Below are 19774 nucleotides of genomic sequence, written 5' to 3' on the forward strand. Positions count from 1 at the left end.
GTTCTAATGCTCTGAAATATTCACTGCGTGCTGGTTACGAGTGGCGCTATGATCTAATGCTCTGCTCTGAAGGATTTCCTAATTAGAGGTTACGAGGAGCGTATGATCGTAGGCTCTCCTCAGAAGTCCAGGGCTCAGTTATTACGAGTGGCACTACAATCCCCAAACCCTACCACGGGGAGTAAGATATACAAGGGTTGCCTAGAGCCTGCAGGAATCATACTGGTGCATATGGTGCTGGCGGATTAAACGCTGACATATGAATTGCATTGTCATCTCATGAACTGCATGTAGATCTCATGAACTGCATGTAGATCTCATGAACTGCATGTAGATCTCATGAACTGCATGTAGATCTCATGAACTGCACGTAGATCTCATGAACTGCACGTAGATCTCATGAACTGCACGTAGATCTCATGAACTGCACGTAGATCTCATGAACTGCACGTAGATCTCATGAACTGCACGTAGATCTCATGAACTGCACGTAGATCTCATGAACTGCACGTAGATCTCATGAACTGCACGTAGATCTCATGAACTGCACGTAGATCTCATGAACTGCACGTAGATCTCATGAACTGCACGTAGATCTCATGAACTGCACGTATATCTCATGAACTGCACGTATATCTCATGAACTGCACGTATATCTCATGAACTGCACGTATATCTCATGAACTGCACGTATATCTCATGAACTGCACGTATATCTCATGAACTGCACGTATATCTCATGAACTGCACGTATATACCTCATGAAGTGCATTTGTATCTTATGAATTGCATTGTTATCTCATGAACTGCATTTATCTCGAACTGCTTGGATAAACTTGAGTTATTTGCATAAAATCTCTACAGTGTGGCGTCCCTTATTGTGTGCGTTCCTGGCTTCAGTGGATGCGTGTGTTGTATGGTCGCTTTACACACAAGCCTTCGGGTGCCCAGCCGCTCGTGTCACGTTACCCCCTTAGGGCCTGGAGACCCCAGGTCTCACAGTAGTGATGTTGGAAACATATACTTTTTACAGATGTCTTGAGAGTCTAAACCTCATAGGACAAAATAGAAAGATGGATTCTCAATCCGTGACTGGGGTTATTTTTTTTCTGTGTACAGAACCACAAAAATGCTGTCCTCAGAAGTTTACCGTCGTGGGACTCTGAGCCACTTATAGAACCTTGCACTTAATTTTGGGCCAGATATACGACCCTTTTTAGCTGTCGCAAACAGGAAATCGGGCCATTGGCAAATGCTAAAAAAGTGTGTGGTATGTACAAATCCAATTTGGAAGTCAGTAACCTATTACTGACTCACAAAACAGGGATTGCGAATCTCTATTAGGAAGGGGCATGGCAAGGGCATCCCTTCCTAATAGTGAGTCACACTGGTATGTACAATTGGTTTGCCACTGCAAATGCGGTGGCAAAACAATCGCAGTTACCACCTACTTCAAGTAGGTGGTAAGCCAGTCACAAACGGGAAGGGATCCCCAGGGGGACCCCTTACCCTCTGTGTTGGACAGAAACAATATTTTTAAGAGCAGGCAGTAGTCCCACGGACCACTGCCTGCGATTAAAAAATGAAACAGAACCATTTAATTTTCCTTTTTTAAATGCATTCCGTTTTTCCTTCAAGGAAAACAGGCTTCATTTACAAAAAAAACAAAAAACTAAGTGCTTTATTTATAAAGCAGTCACAGACATCATGATCTGCTGACCCCAGAAGGACCTCATCCCTGTGAATGCTGGTCATTCCCAATGGGTCACAAATTGCGACCTGCATCATGTATATTGATGAAACAGGTCATTTGCGACCCCATTGGCAATTGTAAACAGTGTCTCAGACACTGTTGTACATTCCATTTTGCAAGTCAAAAATTGTGGGTCGCAAAAAATCCCAATTTGCAACTCGCAAAATGGAATGGTCGTACATCTGGCCCTATATGTATTATTGTAACTTGCCAGATCATGTTTTGCGGGAAGTTCAGAATATATGACGGGACACTATTAAAAGGAATGGGTGCCAACCTAAATTCCATACAGCTGCCTTTTTACGAGTGTCATTAACAGGCAATGGCTGTGACACTCAAAAAAGACTTTCAACAGTATTAGCAACTCCTAGCAAAGAGAACAGATCTACCTGAGCATAAGGGGAATCAGCACAGTTCACTTCTCTGAAAGGAAGTAGGGCTTGGGTAGAGGGAGTCACTTGTAGGAGCACATGCCGCTAGAAAATGACTACAGGCTAGTAGGACGGAATCTTATCAAGTAACTAAATTCTAGAAACTATGATCACCCGAGAGGGTTATGGAACATGAGCTGCCATCAACTAGGCAGTAATCAGCATGAACTGATATGCAATACTGCTACTATAAGATTATGATTCAAAGCTTGTGATGAAAGTATGGAGTAGAAGCTGTACAGTATAATCTAATCAGCAGTAGCAACTTGTGAAGCCTCTCAATAGTTTGGGCCCATGTTGCCTCTTCGCAGCACAGCCTTCCACTGTGACTCACCCTGGCTGGAGTTGCTTTCTCCCCAGGAGTACATTCGCCTGTAAAGAGGAAAATAGAAATAAAACAGTTAGAACATGACAAAGTAAGTGCTGCTGCAGTCAGTCATACTTACAGGTCTAGTTGGTATTGGGTATCCACAGGAGCAGCATTAGTCCATATTACAGCATTCATTAGATCAGGGCGGCAAGTGTGACCTGCACCCATGGTTAATGGGGCACAGAATGGCCAGAAATGCACTGTCACCAGTATACAGTGGAATCCTCTACAATGTTCAGAAACAAGTGAAGAAGAGATGCAACTTGCTACATGAAGATGTAATTTAACCTCTATGTGGACCCACCTCATGGTCCCCCAATTGTCCCAAACCCAGATTCATAACGGTGGACAGTTCATAAGGCAACTCAAAGCCACCATACAAAGCGAAAGACGCATCTGCCCATGCATCTAAGACAGGGTTCGTGGATTAAATGTCCACATGTGTTCTCAAATCTTGACCTTAATAAAAGCTGCCATCAGAGAGAACTGGTGGAATGTATGCCACAGGCACTGGACCATACCAAATTCAGAGCCTAGTTTTTAGCAAGCACTTCCTATGCAACCTAGGTATTTGGGAAGAATATATCTGAAATCATGAAGTTCATATCCAATTGAAATACAGAAATGATAGCAAAGTATTTTGCAAGACACTAATTGTGCACGATACATTAATGCCCAGAGGTTGCAAGTCTGGTTGAAACTAAACGGATGCTCAACAGGTGTGCACCCAACACGTCCTCGTTGAAGTTACCGACACATCCTCAAGCCAAAGCATGCTACACGATTCAGACAAGGAAGAAGTCCTCACCACAACACTTGACCCAATGAATCTCACAACTCTTGGTTATTATCAATGAATAACGTGCTATTGGGCCAGGTAAACTCAAGGATTTCCCTCTCTCAGCACTCCGCTGTGGCCTCTCATCAACAGGTCAATGTTATTCTTGACAGAAGAATACCAGAAAGCATTCAAAGCCATCAAGTAATTCATCGCCTGAGCTTTCACCTGACATACTTCAGGACTTGGGCACTTCAAAAAGAACTTCCGGTAGAGGCCAGTACCGTCTGACCTAAGGCTGCTCAAGCAAACCCTGAACTGGGAGAGGACTCATCCAGACAAATATCTGACCAATGTATCAATGACTTAGACTCAAAGTAGGAGGACAGTTTGGCCCTGGTATGGGTATGTGAACATTTTCAGTTTTTCCTCCATTGGAAGAAAATTCCCTTTCATCAATCACTGAATGCCTGGCTCTCATTTCCATCTTTAGGAACCCCAACTTCGTCGTGCCACCCCAAATTTAAAAACAGGGTCCACCCTCACAGGTGTGGCCTATATGTCTTGTCTGACCTAGAACCAAAACCCCATGATTGGTTACCGAATACACCCCTTATTCTCCAATTTACAGGTCTACACCAGTTTACTAAGCTAGACAAGAACTATGAAACCTTGGCCCAATGCACTCCTTCACTTGCAGGCACCTATTGCCATATTTCTCTAGAAGGAGAATCAAGACCATAAGCAAAGCTAGCTATGCACGGTGACAAGTCTACAAGTAATGGTATGCACTGGTACAGAACAACAGGTGAAGCTATGCACCACTACAGGACTACAAGTAAAGCTATTCACAGGGACAGGACTACAAGTAAAGGTATGCACTGGTACAGAACTCCAAGTAAAACCATGCACAGTACAGGACTACGAGTAATGCTATACACAGGGATAGGACTCAAAGTTAAGTTATTCACCAGTACATGACTACAAGTAAAGCTATGGACTGGAACAGGACAACATGTAAAGATATGTGCCATGTCTGGACTAAAAGTAAAGATATGTAGCGGGACAGGACTACAAGAAAGATATGTAGGACACAAGTACAAGTAAAGCTATGCACTGTGACAAGACTACAAGTAAAGATATGCAACAGGATAAGAAAACACGTAAAGCTATGCACAGTGACAGGACTACATATAAATATGCACCAGGACAGGACAAGTAAAGACTACACATAAAGGTATGCACCTGTACAGGACTAAAAGTAATGCTATGCACTAGGACAGGACTACAACTAAAGATATGCAGCAGGAAGCGAATAAAAGGAAAGCTATGCACTGGGAAAAGACAACTATAGCTATGCAAAGGGACAAGACTACACTCGAAGCTATGCACTGGTACAGGACCACAATTAAAGCTATGCACGGGGCAGGACTACAAGTAAAGATATGCACTGTACAGGATTAAAAGTGAAATTATGAACTGGGACAGAACTATACATAAAGGTGTGCACCCAGGACAGGACGACATGGAAAGGTATGCACCGAGACAGGACTACATTCAAGCTTTGCACTGCAGACGGTAACTTCAAGTAAAATTAAGCACCGGGACAGGTCTAGAAGTAATGCTGTGCATATGAACATGACCCCAAGTAAAGCTATACTCCAGACAGCATTACAAGTAAAGACATGCAGGGGGACCGGACTACATGTAAAGGTATGCACTGGGAAACGACTATGTGAAAAGCTATACAGCAGTATGGACTACAAGTGAAGGTCTGCACTGGAACAGGACTACGTAAAGATATACAACAGTGCAGGACTACAAGTAAACCTAAGCAAATGCAACAGAACAAGACTAAAATTAAAATTATGCACCGATACACGATTACATGTAAAGCTATGCACTGAAACAGGACTACAAGTAAATATGTGCAGCGCTACCTGACTAAAAGTAATTCTATTCAGAGGGAAAGGAGAACAAGAAAAGGTATGCACGGGTACAGGTCCACAGGTAAAGCTATGCATAGGGACAGTACAACAAGTTAAGCTATTACAAGTAAAGACGCAGCCGGACAGGACTATGGGAAGAGCTATGAAGCACTATAGACTACAAGTGAAGCTATGCACTGGGACCGGCCTACAGATAAAGGTATGCAGCAGGATAGGACTACAAGTAAAGCTATGCAAATGCAACAGAACAAGACAAAAAGTAAACGTATGCACCAATACAGGACTACATGTGAAGCTATGCACTGCAACAGGACTACAAGTAAATATATGCAGCGCTACCAGACTAAAAGTAAAACTATGTACAAGTAATACTATTCACAGTGACAAACCTACAAGTAAAGCTATGCAGAGGGACAGGACAACAAGTAAAGGTATGCACTGGTACAGGACTACAGATAAAACTATGCACTGGTGCAAGCAAAGCTATGCAATGAAACAAGACTACAAGTAAAACTATGCTGTGCTACTGGAGTACAAGTAAAACTATTCACAGGGACAGGACAACCAGTAGAGCTATGCACAGGGACAGGACAATGGGTAAAGTTATCATCAGCACAGTACTACAAGTAAATCCATGTACTGGTGGAACAAGGCTACAAGTAAAGCTATGCACATAGACATGACCACATCAAAGTTATGCACTGGGACAGGACTACAAGTAAACATATACGCCAGGATAGGACCACAGGTAAAGATATGCAGTGAGACAGGACTACACATAAACGTATGCCAGGGACAGGACTGCACATAAAGGTATTCCCCAGTACCGGACCACATGTAAAGTTATGTACTGGGACAGGACTACAAGTAAAGATCTGCACCAGGACGCGAGTACAAGTAGAAATGTGCACTGGAACAAGACCACAAGTAAAGCTTCGGAACAAGACCAAACGTCAAGTAAAACTATGCACCAGTTCAAGACTACAGGTAAAGCTATGCAGCAGGGCATGAGTAGAAGTAAAACTATGTACTGGGACAAGACTACACATAAAACTATGTACTGATACAGGACCACAAGTAAAACTATGCACAGGGACAGTCCTACAAGTAAAGATATGCACTGGTACAAGCCTGAAAGTAAAATGATGCACTGGGACTGGACTACATGTGAAGGTATGGACTTGGACATGTCTACAATAAAGCTTTGTACGGGGGGCGCAAATGCAAGTAAGGCTATGCACTGGAACAGAACTATAGTAAAAGGTATATACTGGGTTTGGACTACAAATAACACTCGACCTGAGTACACATAGATAGATGTATGCACTGGGACAGGACTGTAATAAAGCTTTGCAAAGGAGACACAAATACAAATAAAGGAAAGGGAGCTTAAGCGAAGCATGGACTAATTTAATGCAACAAGAAATTAACAACTAGTTTTAGTCTACTTAGTGTAACATACAAAGATGTCAAGTAGTCATGTAAGAAGCACTAGAGAAAATATTACATCTGAATTCGAAAGTAAAGTATACGGAGATAAACATCTTATTACCTTCGTTTTTCATCCTAAAAATGGAGTCACTGGGTACTCCCTGTTCCAAGGAAAACTGAGTGAACTCTTCAATCAAACTTTCCCGCAGCTCCGGAGTCCTGCCTGGAGGTGGAACAAGAAGAGAACTGAAGCCGAGAAGAAGTAAGAAGGAAAGAGCAAGAGGCACAGTAGTAAGTCAGAGAAAGGGAAAGGATCAAAAGAGAGAAATTCTGGAAAATTATAACATGTAGAGAGAAGGGTATGTATGGTATAGAAAGGGACCTAGACCAATATAGTAGCAAAGAGGAGGCCATTTTTGCAGGGTCTACTTCTTGGAAGGACGGAACATTATCATGGATCTAAAAATCCACCTCATTGGACAAACATTTGTACAAAGTTGGTAGAAATTTGTAGAAACTAGACAGAGAACTTTTGAAAATAAAAATAGACTTGCAAAAGTGTGCAAAAAATGTAGGTGCGATATGATCTTTAGAATGAATATGTTTAGGGCTTTACAGAAAGTGGACAAATCTTTATAGACCATGAGTTAGGCTTTTTAGAACGTAGACCTAGGCACACTCAGTATACATTAATTCCTGGAATGAAGTATGTCATGCCACCTCTCGGTGCATGCTTTTCGTGAAGGAAGCCTGCACGCCCTACTCCAACATGTATGGTGCTGATGAGGGAAATAGGTCTCTTCTGGCTGAGAGTAACAAGCATGTGCTTAATGAAACTTTTCCAAGTTACCGATTGCTCATCAGTGCTCCTTGCACAGGCTGCTCGAGGCCCTCTCTGCTGCCTTACAACTCTGTAAGGTTGTGGGTTCGGTCACCCACGCACATTCAGCCCCTGTATCATCTGAACTATTCTATCAACGCTTTTCACCATCATCACTTCTGTAGTGCATGTTTACATTCCTTTGCTTTATAGCTTTGAGGGTTCCTTCTTACTTCTATGAATCTTCCCGAGTATTCCCTGCTTGAAGAACTGTCCGCACATGTGTTCTGCAAACACATTCTTTTCACTGTGAACCAATTTCTTACCAGGATGATTTGTAGCCTCAGCTGTGTTACCAAGCTTACAAGGGACCATCCCTCGTGGTTTGGGCATTAGTTTTATTCAGCCCTTGGGCTCAGAACAGAGCTCTACTCTTGAATGAGGTTTTCACATAACTACTGTCTGGGATCTACCGATGCTTGTCCCTTCAAACCAAACTCTGGGACAGTCACAGAGCATTTCTCAAGCTCAGAATGCTACTCTAGCCTTCTGCATATAATCATTTTTAGATTCTCATTCAACCCTGCTGCTATATTTAGTTACCAGTAAGTGTCTCAGTGATCTTTCTCCAAGGACTGTAATTAATTAGTGATTGCCTGGGATAGCAGCTGGAACCCCCTGGACTGGTCTTTGGTAACCCTGCCACTGCCCGAGTTCTCCCTGGTCTCAGACACAACAAAGGCAGAGACAGGAATTGAAAGGTAACAGGGCTATTACAGCAAATTCACATTATATAGCTAAACCATCTTTCACTTCTCACAGCGCCTAGAGGAGAGTTGACTCCCTAGTCAGTCATATCGAAGATTAAAGTGGGTAATCTCATTTATAAATCTGACGCTTTGCACAATTGACTTTCATGTTTTCCCTTTCGCTAAATATGGCAAGCTGCACATATCCCTTCTAGTAAACTTTTGTAAAAATATATTTTTGCTGTGTTTTTCCAACCTTTCTAGTAAACCTTCATTTAAAAGTTTTCATCTGTCCAAATAATCCTTTCATGCACACCTCAGATCCCAAGTCTTGCAGTTAACTATCCCGTGGTCACATCGGAAATAGCAGTCTTGGCTAAGTGACCTGAAGCAGTCTTGGGAGCGACTAAGAAAGGTCGCCATCGTTGGAAAGCTTTCTCAAAATCAAGCCAGGCATTGTGGAAACTGAGCAGCACTTTGCAGAACCTGGACAGATGTGGTTCAGACACGCAGGACTTTGTAGAAAGTGGGAAGAATTTGTAAAATAAAAGTGATTATAGCTTTGTAAAAAGTAGGCAGGACTTTTGGTCTTTGCAGAATGCCATCACGACTTTGTGAAAATATGTACAGTGTGTTGTAGGACTTTTCGTAGAAAGTAGGTAGGGATGAATCTAGGAGAATGCTGGGAGGACTAGTGTGGAATGTGTGGTAGGAGAACAGAATCTGGGTACACTTTGCAGAAATTTGACAGAGGCTTGCAGACAGAGTGTTGTAGTGAGTTGTGGAATGTTTGCACAGTGTTTGCTGAAAGTGGGCTGAGGTCTCAGTTCCTTGTTTATAAAAGGTGTCTCATTACCATAAAGTTTCACAGTTGTGGTAGTCTCCCCTCCTTTGGTTTTCCGCATGAGAACGATGGCGTACTCATCATAGTTGGTGAACACAACATAGGATTCGATGGTCATTTCCCACCCTGCGGAGAAGAAAACAGCATTTTAGCTTTTGAATAAAGCACCTGCTGCGAGGAGGAAAACAAAAAGCCCTAGGACATATACGCGTCTTTTATTTAACGAAACACCTCTTTGAAGAGGTGGGCAGCTTCTGTATTTTGTTATAATTGCCCCAGACAATTATGGAGCCTTTGATCATATGAGCAGATGCTCAAAGGTCCTTTACGAACACCTGGCTGAGCCGTATGTAATATTGTTTGACTCCAGGTGATTAGAGAGCTGATTCTGAACTGCAATATCCATTATTTAGCAAAAAGTGGAATGAGAGAGATTGGTAAAAAAATTAGGTGTATTTTTGGGATCAATGGAAGGTTTCTTATGCAAAGGAGGAACAATAGCTTCCTTCCATTTATCCGGTACCAAGCTGTAGAGGAGAGATGCATTGGTTAAGTGGCAAAGAAGAGATAATTACATGAAACGTTTTTAAGGCAAGCAATTCTGAGATTGATCATGTACCTTAACAGAAGGCCCAATCACCACATCAGTGGCCCCAATTTACAATGAGATATAAGTGACCAAGGGCCTTATGTAGGTAGCCTAACATTTACCACTTCATAAATACCGAATTATACCGATTCGGTATTTATGAAGTGGTAAATGCTATGTAGGTAATCAGTCGGTAAAAATTACCGAATCGGAATTGGTCGGTAATTTAGAATCGGTATTTACCGATTCAGTAATGGTAACTGGCTTCCCATTGATTCCAATGGGCCAGGAGGCCCATAGGAATCAATGGGAAGCCTGTTACCATTACCGAATCGGTAAATACCGATTCGGTAATGGGGGGGGGCGGGGGGGGGGGGGGAGCACAATCAAGGGTGGCAGGGTGTCACAGTGACACCCTGTTGCACCCCTGATTCCTGCAGGTGTGCACATGTGGCACACATACATGCCCTAAGGGCATGTATGTCTGCCACATTGCACACTTCTAAGTGCCAAAAAATGCTTTTTCTAAGCCATTCGCCATTTACCACCAACTTTTAGTTGGTGGTAAATAACGAATCCACACAACACCCACACACTCCCCCTACATCTCATTTCAGGATTCGGTATTTACCGAATCGGTAAAATTACCGATTCGGTAATTTTACCGATTCTGTAAATTACCGAATCCTGAAATGTCCCCCCTACATACCAAAAGCCTGAATACCGGTCGGTAACGGGATTTTTACCGAAAATCGGCCGTTACCGACCGGTATTAGGCTACCTACATATGGCCCTTAGTCATTAATCTTCTTCTGAAAAAAATAGCTAGGCTGCCACAAAGAATTTGAGACAGCTTAGGGGAATTGCTATCCGCTTCTGGGCAGATAATACTTTACTACAATTTAAAGACTTCCCTGGCTGGATTCTTAGATCCGAATATCTGCTTATGGGAAAGCAACAATTTGAACTCTGTAATAGTTTTGTGGTAGGAGGGCTGAGAATTTAGATTTGTGTTGTGGTTCATAGTCCTTCTGCTATCACCTTTCCAATCTTTTGCTTTACGTTTTAAAACACTTTAAATCCTTATTGAGCCAAGGGGTGGTTGGTTTGTTAGGGCTGGGTGTAGACAGTTTAAAAAGGATCGGTTGTCTAACAAGGTAGAAAGCCACGTATCAAGTTAGAATTGGAGGTGGGGTTGCCTATGAGGGTAGGACTGGGTGAGGTTAACAATTTTCGGATTCCCCAGGGAACGGCAGTTTCCAAGGTCTATTCAATGAGCAGTGACTTAACCCTTGCACGGCATGGGCTTACTCCAGTAGTGAGTCAGCATGATGACTGTAAAGACTTATTGGGCAATGATTTAAACTGTAATACTGCTTAGGCCTTCTGCAGCAGCGCGGGTACACAAGCGCCTGTAAAAACTCTACAAGCATTTGCTGAATATGTTGTGCTCCATGATGCAGGGCCTGGGAATGGCAGTTAATAAAGATTAACTGAGCAGTACTTAACCAATAGTGCTGCATAAGCCTCTTGACTATTAACAACACATGATACCTCTGTCACCATAAATCAAATAATCGACTTCTTGGAGTGGATTTTTATTTTCCACTTCGTACATGTAATCTTCATAAACTATATTTCATGTTTTTCATCAAGATCTGTTCAGTGCTGTACAACTTTGAATCAAATTACAACGAAGACATTTGGGGAAACTTAACAATGAAATCGAAAATCGACAAATAGGCAATCATGAGTTTGAGTTTAAAAGTATTTGTAGAGCGCACTTTCACCAGCGGTTTCATGGCGCTGTTACAGACAGGTCTCCAGAGTAAAAAGCATCAGTGGTAAGAAGGGAACAGAAAAATAGCAAGAGGTTTTACAAAGATTTAGAGAATAGATGGGCTTTGAGCTTTTTCCGGAATTGGGGGTAGATAGTTAGGGATCCGATCTCTAAAGGAAGAGAATTCCATAGAGCTGGGGCAAGGGTCGCAAATTTCGATCCTCCCCACTTCTTCCTCCGGAAACGGGGGACTGTCAGTAGGAATAGCGAGGATGAGCGTAATTCCCTGGTAGGAACATAGGGAACGATTTCAGTTGAAATAAAGGCCGGTGCCGCGCCCAGTCGAGATTGAAAAATGATGGAAGCAAGTTTAAACTGGACGCGTTCACGGACAGGAAGCCAGTGTAAGGATTTAAGTAGGGGCGTTACATGGTGGGATTTAGGAAGGTTGAACACCAACCGTGCCGCCTGGTTCTGGATCAGTTGCAGACGCCTTAAACTATATGCAGGAATACCTGCATACAGGGCGTTGCCATAATCCAGGCGGGAGATGACCAAAGACAGGATGATCAGTTTTAAGGCATCAAAGGAAAAGAAACGAGATACCTTACGAATGGTGCGTAGTGACAGAAAGGAAGAAGATACCACAGAGCTAACCTGGGAGTGAAGGGTGAGCTGAGAATTAAGTTTGATGCCTAAGGTTTTGACTGAGGTAGAAGGAACCGGGGGAGAACCTAGGGAAGGGGGCCAAAACAGTGAAGACCAAGGACTGGAGGAACCACCTGTCAACACCAGCTCGGTCTTATCCGGGTTGAGTTTCAAGTGATTGTGGTTCATCCAGTCCTGGATAAAAATCATAATAGTCTGGAAATTTAAAATAGAGGCAGAGGAAGAAGATAGGTTAAAGACGAGTTGGAGGTCATCCGCATAGTTAAATACGCTTACCTCCATTTGCTGCAGTGAAAAGATAAGGGGGGCAATATAGGAGGTTGAACAAAAGAGGTGAGAGGGAAGAACCTTGGGGAACCCCGCACTGGACTTTCCGGAGGTCTGCAGAAAAATCGCCTAGTCGGACAGCCTGGGTGCGGTCCCTCAGGAAGGAGGACAGCCACACCAGGGCTGTACCCCCGATCCCCGCCGCCCTGACACAGGAAAGCAAGATAGTGTGGTCTACCGTGTCAAAGGCGGCAGAGAGATAGAGGAGAACCAGAGCCTGGTTGGTATCCATTCCCTCCCTGAGGTTGTCCAGGACCGAGAGTACTACGGACTTCGTAGAGTGAGCGGGGCGGAAGCCTGCTTGGCGAGGAGCCAGAACCCCATACTCCTCCAAAAATGTGCTCAAAGAACTGGTAACGTGACGTTCGAGCACTTTGGCCGAGAATGGTAGGAGTGAGATGGGGCGATAATTGGCGAGGACCGAAGGGTCAGCGCCGGGCTTTTTTAAGATGGGTACAATAACAGCTGTTTTTAGTGAGCTGGCTACAACCCCTTGGGAGAGAGAAGTGTTAAGGAAGTGAAGAAAGGGGTCTGGACAGGTTGTATAAATGTGACGAAGGAAGTGCGCGGGGCAGGTGTCCAATGGAGATCCTGATTTGACAAGGGGAATTATCGAAGTCAAGGATTCCTTAGTCAGCGGGGGAAGAGCGTTGAGTTGACCCCTGGATGGGGGACACTGAGGGTCAACAAAAGTGAGGGGGGGTGAGGGAATATTGGCTTTGATGATGGCAATTTTTTCAATAAAGAAGTTGTTGAGGGAAAGACAGAGGTCCAGGGAAGGGGAGGGCTTAAGAGATGTCCTATCAGAAAAAGCTAGTTTGTGGACAATCGAGAAAATTTCCCTAGGTTGATTCTCCGCTGCTAGGATCTTTGAGGAGAAATAGGCTGTTTTGGCAGCCAGGATAGCGTTCTTATATTGAGCTAAGATGGTAGTGAACTCGGATCTAAGTAAGGGGCAATAGTTCCTCCTCCAGGCACGCTCGGCGTACCGCAAGTTTAGTAGTCTTAAGATCCTTGTTGAACCACAGGTTGGCGTCTTTTTCCCGTTTTGAGGTCACCCGCTTCAGTGGGGCAATGGAATCGCAGCCTGAGGAGAGCCAGTGTTCGATGGCAGTGGCCTGAGAGCGGTTAGATAGGCCTTGCAGAGTGGGGTAGGAAGAGGTCAGCAGGGTGGATAAATGCTCCGGTTCCACTCGGTTCCATGAGCGGACCCAGACATTCTTAAGGAGCGGGGGCTTAACAATGGGATTGATGTGAAGGGTAAATGAGATCAGACAATGGTCAGACCAGGTGCAGGGTGAAATGGACAGGGAATCCACCGGACAATTCAAGGACCAAATCTGGTCTAAGATGTGTCCTTTAACGTGGGTGGGTAGGTGAACATGTGGGACAAAATTAGGAGAGAGAAGGGTGTCTGAAAACTCTTTCGAGGAGGGACATTCTGCTGGGTCTGATGGCCAGAAATTAAAATCTCCCAAAATCAGGATGGAGGAGTTATTGACCGTAAGAGTGGCCAGTACCTCTTGAAAGTCGGGGAGAAACTGCAAGGGTGACTGCGGAGGACGATAAGTGAGAACACAGGTGAGAGGAGGAGTGGTAGATGTAGTACGGATAACGAGGTGTTCTGTAGTGGCGATTTCTGGCACAGAGAGTAGTTGGAAGGGGAGGTCAGCCCGGGTAATGACTGCTACGCCGCCCCCAGCTCGACCGTCAGCGCGGTCTGCTCGTAGAGCATAATAAGGGGCAGGGAGGGTGGCAAGTAAAACAGGGAGGGAGTCATCATGTACATCAACAATATTTACATGAAAAAGCAAAACCAATTCTGAATTCTACTTTTTTCGGACAACAGAATGTAAATTATTCAGCATATGAGGGAAGTCCTGCACATTTCGTATAAGGTACCAGGGACTTATTCTTTTTGTCCTCACAGAATAACAGTGTTTTAGAGTGCCAGAGGGAGGTAGCCTCCAGGGGGTAAGAAACCAGATTTTCGACACTATTCTGGAGTGTCTGGCAAATGTTTTTAAAGACTTGACGTCGATTTTGTTCCTTAAGGTTCTTTTTAAGGCTTGCCTCCTTGAAAAACCAACGCGTTTCGACCTTCTACACAGCACTTATTATGGAAGGTCTTCATCAGGGTAAACACATGTTTGTGCGAAGGACTGGGTATATTGTCGATATGTCTCTTAGAAGTAGAAGTTCTAACTTCTTATGGCTCCAAGGGCAGGCGCTGTTGGACTCCAGCGGGGGAGAACCTCCAATCAATGAAGGGTGGCCTTCCCGGTACCTACTTAAGCCGGGGTCGAAGCTCTCGTGTGTTTCGGTAACTTTAAAACGATGGAGCGGGGCTTCGCTTTCGCAAATGAAATGCGTGACAGTACACCAACCAACTCGAAGGCGATCAATCCTACAGGGTGTGGCATAAGCCTCTTGAAGCAGACAGTGAGCATTGCATGTTGTAAATACCCACTGGGCAATGATTTAACTTGTAAGATTGCACTGGCCGTGTGCAGCACAGCTTGACGGACTTCTAAAGTCTCAATGAGAACTGGCTTACTTTGTAATGCTCCATCGGTAGCACTGATGCAGACTGAGGTAGTGGCAGCTTCTACCTCATTCTGATGGTGGGTCCAAGACTCAAGTAGACGTTTACGTGAGGTCAAGAGGTGTGAAAACATGATGTGAAGCATATCTAGCTATTAATACCAGTTCATAGGCTCCTTGGCAATGTTCCATTTCTCCTGCAGACCTTGTAGCTACCTTCAAAGCATAAGCAGGAACCAGTATTGAAACAGAGCAGCAGTATTGCTTTGCCACACTCCAGCACTGGGACCGCAGCAGTACATTATGGCACCTACTTTAACTAGGGTTCATGATCCAAGCATAGCTCAGTGAATCTCTCGCCAAGTGACCGGTAATCTTAGAGTTAACATATACAAAGTAAACACATAATACTCAAAAACAAATCAAGTATTACAATAAGCTTACTGGGGCTGTAGTAAGTAAATTTCCCAGGAATGTTGGTTTTGTGATATGTGCCAAAGGCTGCAGAACATACACCTTGCCTGAGGAGAAAAAACGAAAAAAAGGTTTACATTTGCCCCTAACATGCAACATGTTTCAGTATGACTGTAGTTGTAGATCATATGATTTACACAACAATAATTTTGCTGGAGTTATGTGTTGTGCAGCCCTTGCAATGCCCAAATCAAGGAATGTCTGTGTGCTAAAAGCAGATTCAAGCTGGTTTCGTGTAAGCAAGTGGTTCAGTGAGGACAGACTTAACCAACGCCCTACAACAGGACCGGATGGCCACTTACTTGCAAGTTTATCAGGATATACTTAAATGATATGTTTTAACACAATAAATTTAAATGGAGCTCATTTATACAATCAGTATTTAACTTGAAAATCCGGCAGGCCCCAGAACAGTGCTGGAATTCCCTTTATTTGAACATGGATGGAGCAGAGTATATTTTAGAGTAATACTGGTTGATGTTAACAGATTCTGGTAGTTACTTCCTGTACATAAAATATCCTTATCCCATTACCGGGGTAGAGTTAACGGCACATGTTCAGGCAATCAAGTATCCGGTTACCCTAATGTGCTTGGCCATCCTCAAACCCTATGCACACAGGGCCTAATTCACAAAGGTAAAGTTAGACCCGAGGTCTATGTTTAATCCTGAAGTCTAAGGTCCGAATTCAAAAAGGTAGACTTAGACATCAGGCCTAAGTTTAGACCTGAAGGCTGAGGGCCCTATTCCAAAGGTAAACTAAGACTTCAGTTCTAAGTTTACTCTTGTGAATCGGACCCTTAGACTTTAGATCTAAACTTAGACCTCAGGTCTAAGTCTACCTTTGTGAATTGGGCTCACAGATGTTGATCTGGTAATTGTTCTTCTTCAGAGGATCACTGAAAAGATTCAGAGCTGGTGTCAAGGAGCAAGGGATGTACAATGAAGGTATTGCTGCAGCTCAATGGATGGAGAGCAGAAGGTGAAATTTGGATTTATGTTTGGGAATGATGTTTTAGGGCTGTCTGTCATATATGGCAGGCCTTTGGGCCCTGCGTTCCCCATGGCTTACCTTATTCTTGTGCTGGTTGTGCTAAGCTGGTCACTGGTCTCACCAACACCCATTACCAGCGTACCCATGACAGACTTGTCCTTGTATTGTTTTAACCACGTGCAGGTTGAGCCTATGGCAACATCGTACCATTTGCCATAGATCTGTGGAGACAAGAGAAACGTGTTCGGGTAGCTGTCCATCTTTATATACAATGCTTAGATGCCATGAACCAAAAACCAAGACTTATATTCTCACATGCCTTGTACAGTTTTAAGTATTTCGCTCAGACACTCACGCCTCTAGCCCAAAGAAGCCCTTTAAGGTTCATTTCAAGTGCTGTGAAGTCGAATTAGTGAAGAAAAACATGCACATTCAGCCTCCTAATGCCACTTAACTTTAAGGAGCAGTGGAGAATCACATGTTGACCTCGAACTCTCCAGAAGGATTTCTTGGGCTTGCAGTAAGGTTCACTTAACCCCTCTTTTGGTTTGGAAATTATGTGTCTTCTTGAACATGAATAACTGCTGGTAAATGCAGCCACTCCTTGGCCTACCTTCTACACTGTGCAAGTTGACAAAACTTTGCACCACCCAGCAAGTTGTTGGAGAGGGTTGGGAGATAAGGGGAGGGACAGGCGAGAGTAGGTAGAAGTAATATAGTCATATATAAATACAGCCCTGTCTGTGTTGTTTTTGCCATCATTTGCTTTGCTGTATCCCATGAAAAGAGATAAAGCAGGAACTTGCATGGATTGAAAATTAGAAGATACACAGCTTGTACTTACAGGACTAGAGAGCCTATGTACTCATTGAGGCTGCCCTTGGACATCACAGATCACTTGGCCATTCTCTTACTGTCACCACGGCACAAGAATGACATCCCTGTTTGGTGTAGCTCACCTGGTAGGACTCTTGATCTCGAGTGTGGGTTTCTTCCTGAGCTGGACTGGGAATTTAAAACAGCCCTGGCAAAAATTATAAACTCAGCCCCCATGTGCAGACGTGCTAATGCATGCTAGAACCAAATCAACTCTCTCAAGTTGCCGCCAGGATCGCTTACCATGCACCACCACTCCTGGAGGCCGAAACTGGCCTCCAAGTGTCGAAACTGGCCTCCTGGGGCGCCTGCCTCCTGGGAGATTTCCCGCTTGCCAGGCTGGCCATGGTTTCTTCTGGTGTCCTTTTCTCACTGTCACCTTGCCCCTGCTATATTGCCAGCCATGGCCCTTGCAGGTAAGAACGCTGGAGCTGGGTGGGGGGGGGGGGGGGGATTTCGACAGACGACGAGGAGGGAAGATTGATTATTTATTTAATGTTCCCTCGTGGTCGTCTGTTAAATCCCCCCTCACCCCGCCCCACCGCTCTTACCTGCACGGGCCGCTGCTGTATACTGGTTCAGTTGTTTGGCCCTATGATGTGAGCAGCTAGTGTCAGGTGGGTTACTGGCAATCAGCAAGTTAGATTAATTGGCTTATATCTATAAAAACCTAATTCACTCATTATCTTTTGAGTAGGAATCGCCAATGTGACTAAACATTTCTAGTACAGTTACACTGTAGTAAATGACACAACACTTCTTTGTTATGTCTTCTATCTCTCATTCGCTTTTTAGGAAGATGGTATCAGAGACCAATTTACTTTTGCCAATTTTTCCTAAATAGTCCTAAGCAGGAGCCTTGCATTGTAGGTTCCACAACTATATGATCCAGAGGCAAAGATGATCTGTCTGATGACGCGTGTCTGATTCTGACCATGCTACTGACAACCTGAAAGAGACAAAAGTCGACTTTGGTTACACTTGGCATGCCAGTTGGAGGCAAATACACAGATTCTTTCTGCTAAAATTACAGATTGAGCAGTTGAAAAAAAAAAATGGGAAAAGATATGTACCTTTCCCGCCACTGCAGAACTGAGTTCTATCCAAGATATTCGGTTTCTAAGAGAGTGACATGGTCATGCTGGTTTTTATACCCCAGAGACTCATGGGTTCTGTTTACTGCAAAGGAAGCTGAGATGCAAAGGCCTGGGCACCTACATTAACTTGCTCGTTGAAGTGTTCCACTACATATTCCTGGTTGAATTCCATGTCTCGTATTGCTTTGTCTGCTCAGTGTCTGCTCAAGCTCTGTACAATGACCAGTTCAATCTTGAAAGAGTCATATTAAGGTGAAATTTAGCCCCCAAAAGACTAAATTACACTTTATCTCTACAAATAACAATTACTATCTTCCTAACCATTAGATTGATGGCATGAACTCTCTCCAAACTAGTACTAGTACCAAGTAGCCGGACTTCAATTTAAACTCTAAGCTAGCTTTGGCACATGTGAAAAATATTGTCAGAAACACCAAACATCAGTAATATACCTTATGAAAGACAACACCAACCTTAGGTTTGCTGTTCAATCCTTTTTTAATTCTCACATGAGAACCAATTCACAAAGATAAGTATAAAAGTGTATATTTACTCATATGTATGATTATTCCTACACCTAAAAATAACTCTCTCCTTTTTTGGTGTTCACGCTTTCAGAGTGAAGAGTTACACCTAGGTATAGACTCTTCTAGTGGCAGCTCCTCGGCTAAGGCAGAGGAGAATTGCCCCACTGCTCAAAAGGATCAATAAAATGATAACGTATTGTTATTATCATTTTATTTTTAGGTCGAGCTTTAGCGGCAGCGCGCATGTGCTGCTCGCTCTGCGAGGCATGCAGTAGTAGAGTATGGGGAGACAAGCTGCCCTCACTCTCCGCCCATATTTTTCATTGGCTTCTGTCTTTGTCCTTCGTAAATGCTGGTGTGTGATTCCATAATAGGCTTGTTAGTCCCCGCCTTAGTACGGCCATGATGTAATTGGTATCCTCCCATGGCTACTGGCCCCTTTACTTTGCTGTTACACAGTACGCGTACTATTTTTGGGTCGAGCCAGCGCGCAAACGCTGCCCTGGTTTCAAATTCCTGTTTTGTTTTCCCCGATCCCCTTTTTTCCGCCCCCATCCCGTTGTCCGTGTTTTCTATCCTCCCACTCCCATTGTCCGTGCCTTCTCCCTGCCCCCCTGCACACGCCAGTGAACCACTCCACCCCGCCTCATGCTAGCCATTGCCTCTTACTGCTGAGGTACCACGCGCACACCAGAGGCAAGGCAGGTGAGTACAGGAACATGGAGGGGCTGCGGGGCTGAGCATGCCCTTACACTAGCCTGGTTGGGTCGAGC

The 19774-nt window shown here is 44.0% G+C and overlaps 1 protein-coding gene across 1 annotated transcript in view; it reads right to left on the reverse strand.

Annotated features, from left to right (window-relative positions):
• The window catches only part of LOC146868508 (protein AMBP-like), a 60797-nt gene that overhangs the window by 29621 nt on the left and 11402 nt on the right, over positions 1-19774 (reverse strand). The window contains exons 2-6 of the mRNA XM_085610841.1: positions 16580-16722; positions 15479-15555; positions 9138-9251; positions 6834-6935; positions 2519-2556 (exon numbers count right to left, since the gene is read on the reverse strand). Coding sequence (XP_085466967.1) covers positions 2519-2556; positions 6834-6935; positions 9138-9251; positions 15479-15555; positions 16580-16722 — 474 coding nt within the window. The remainder of the gene's footprint in view (positions 1-2518; positions 2557-6833; positions 6936-9137; positions 9252-15478; positions 15556-16579; positions 16723-19774) is intronic.

This window comes from Triturus cristatus, chromosome 1_2 (assembly GCF_964204655.1).
Source record: "Triturus cristatus chromosome 1_2, aTriCri1.1, whole genome shotgun sequence".
NCBI classification, from domain to species: Eukaryota; Metazoa; Chordata; class Amphibia; order Caudata; family Salamandridae; genus Triturus; species Triturus cristatus.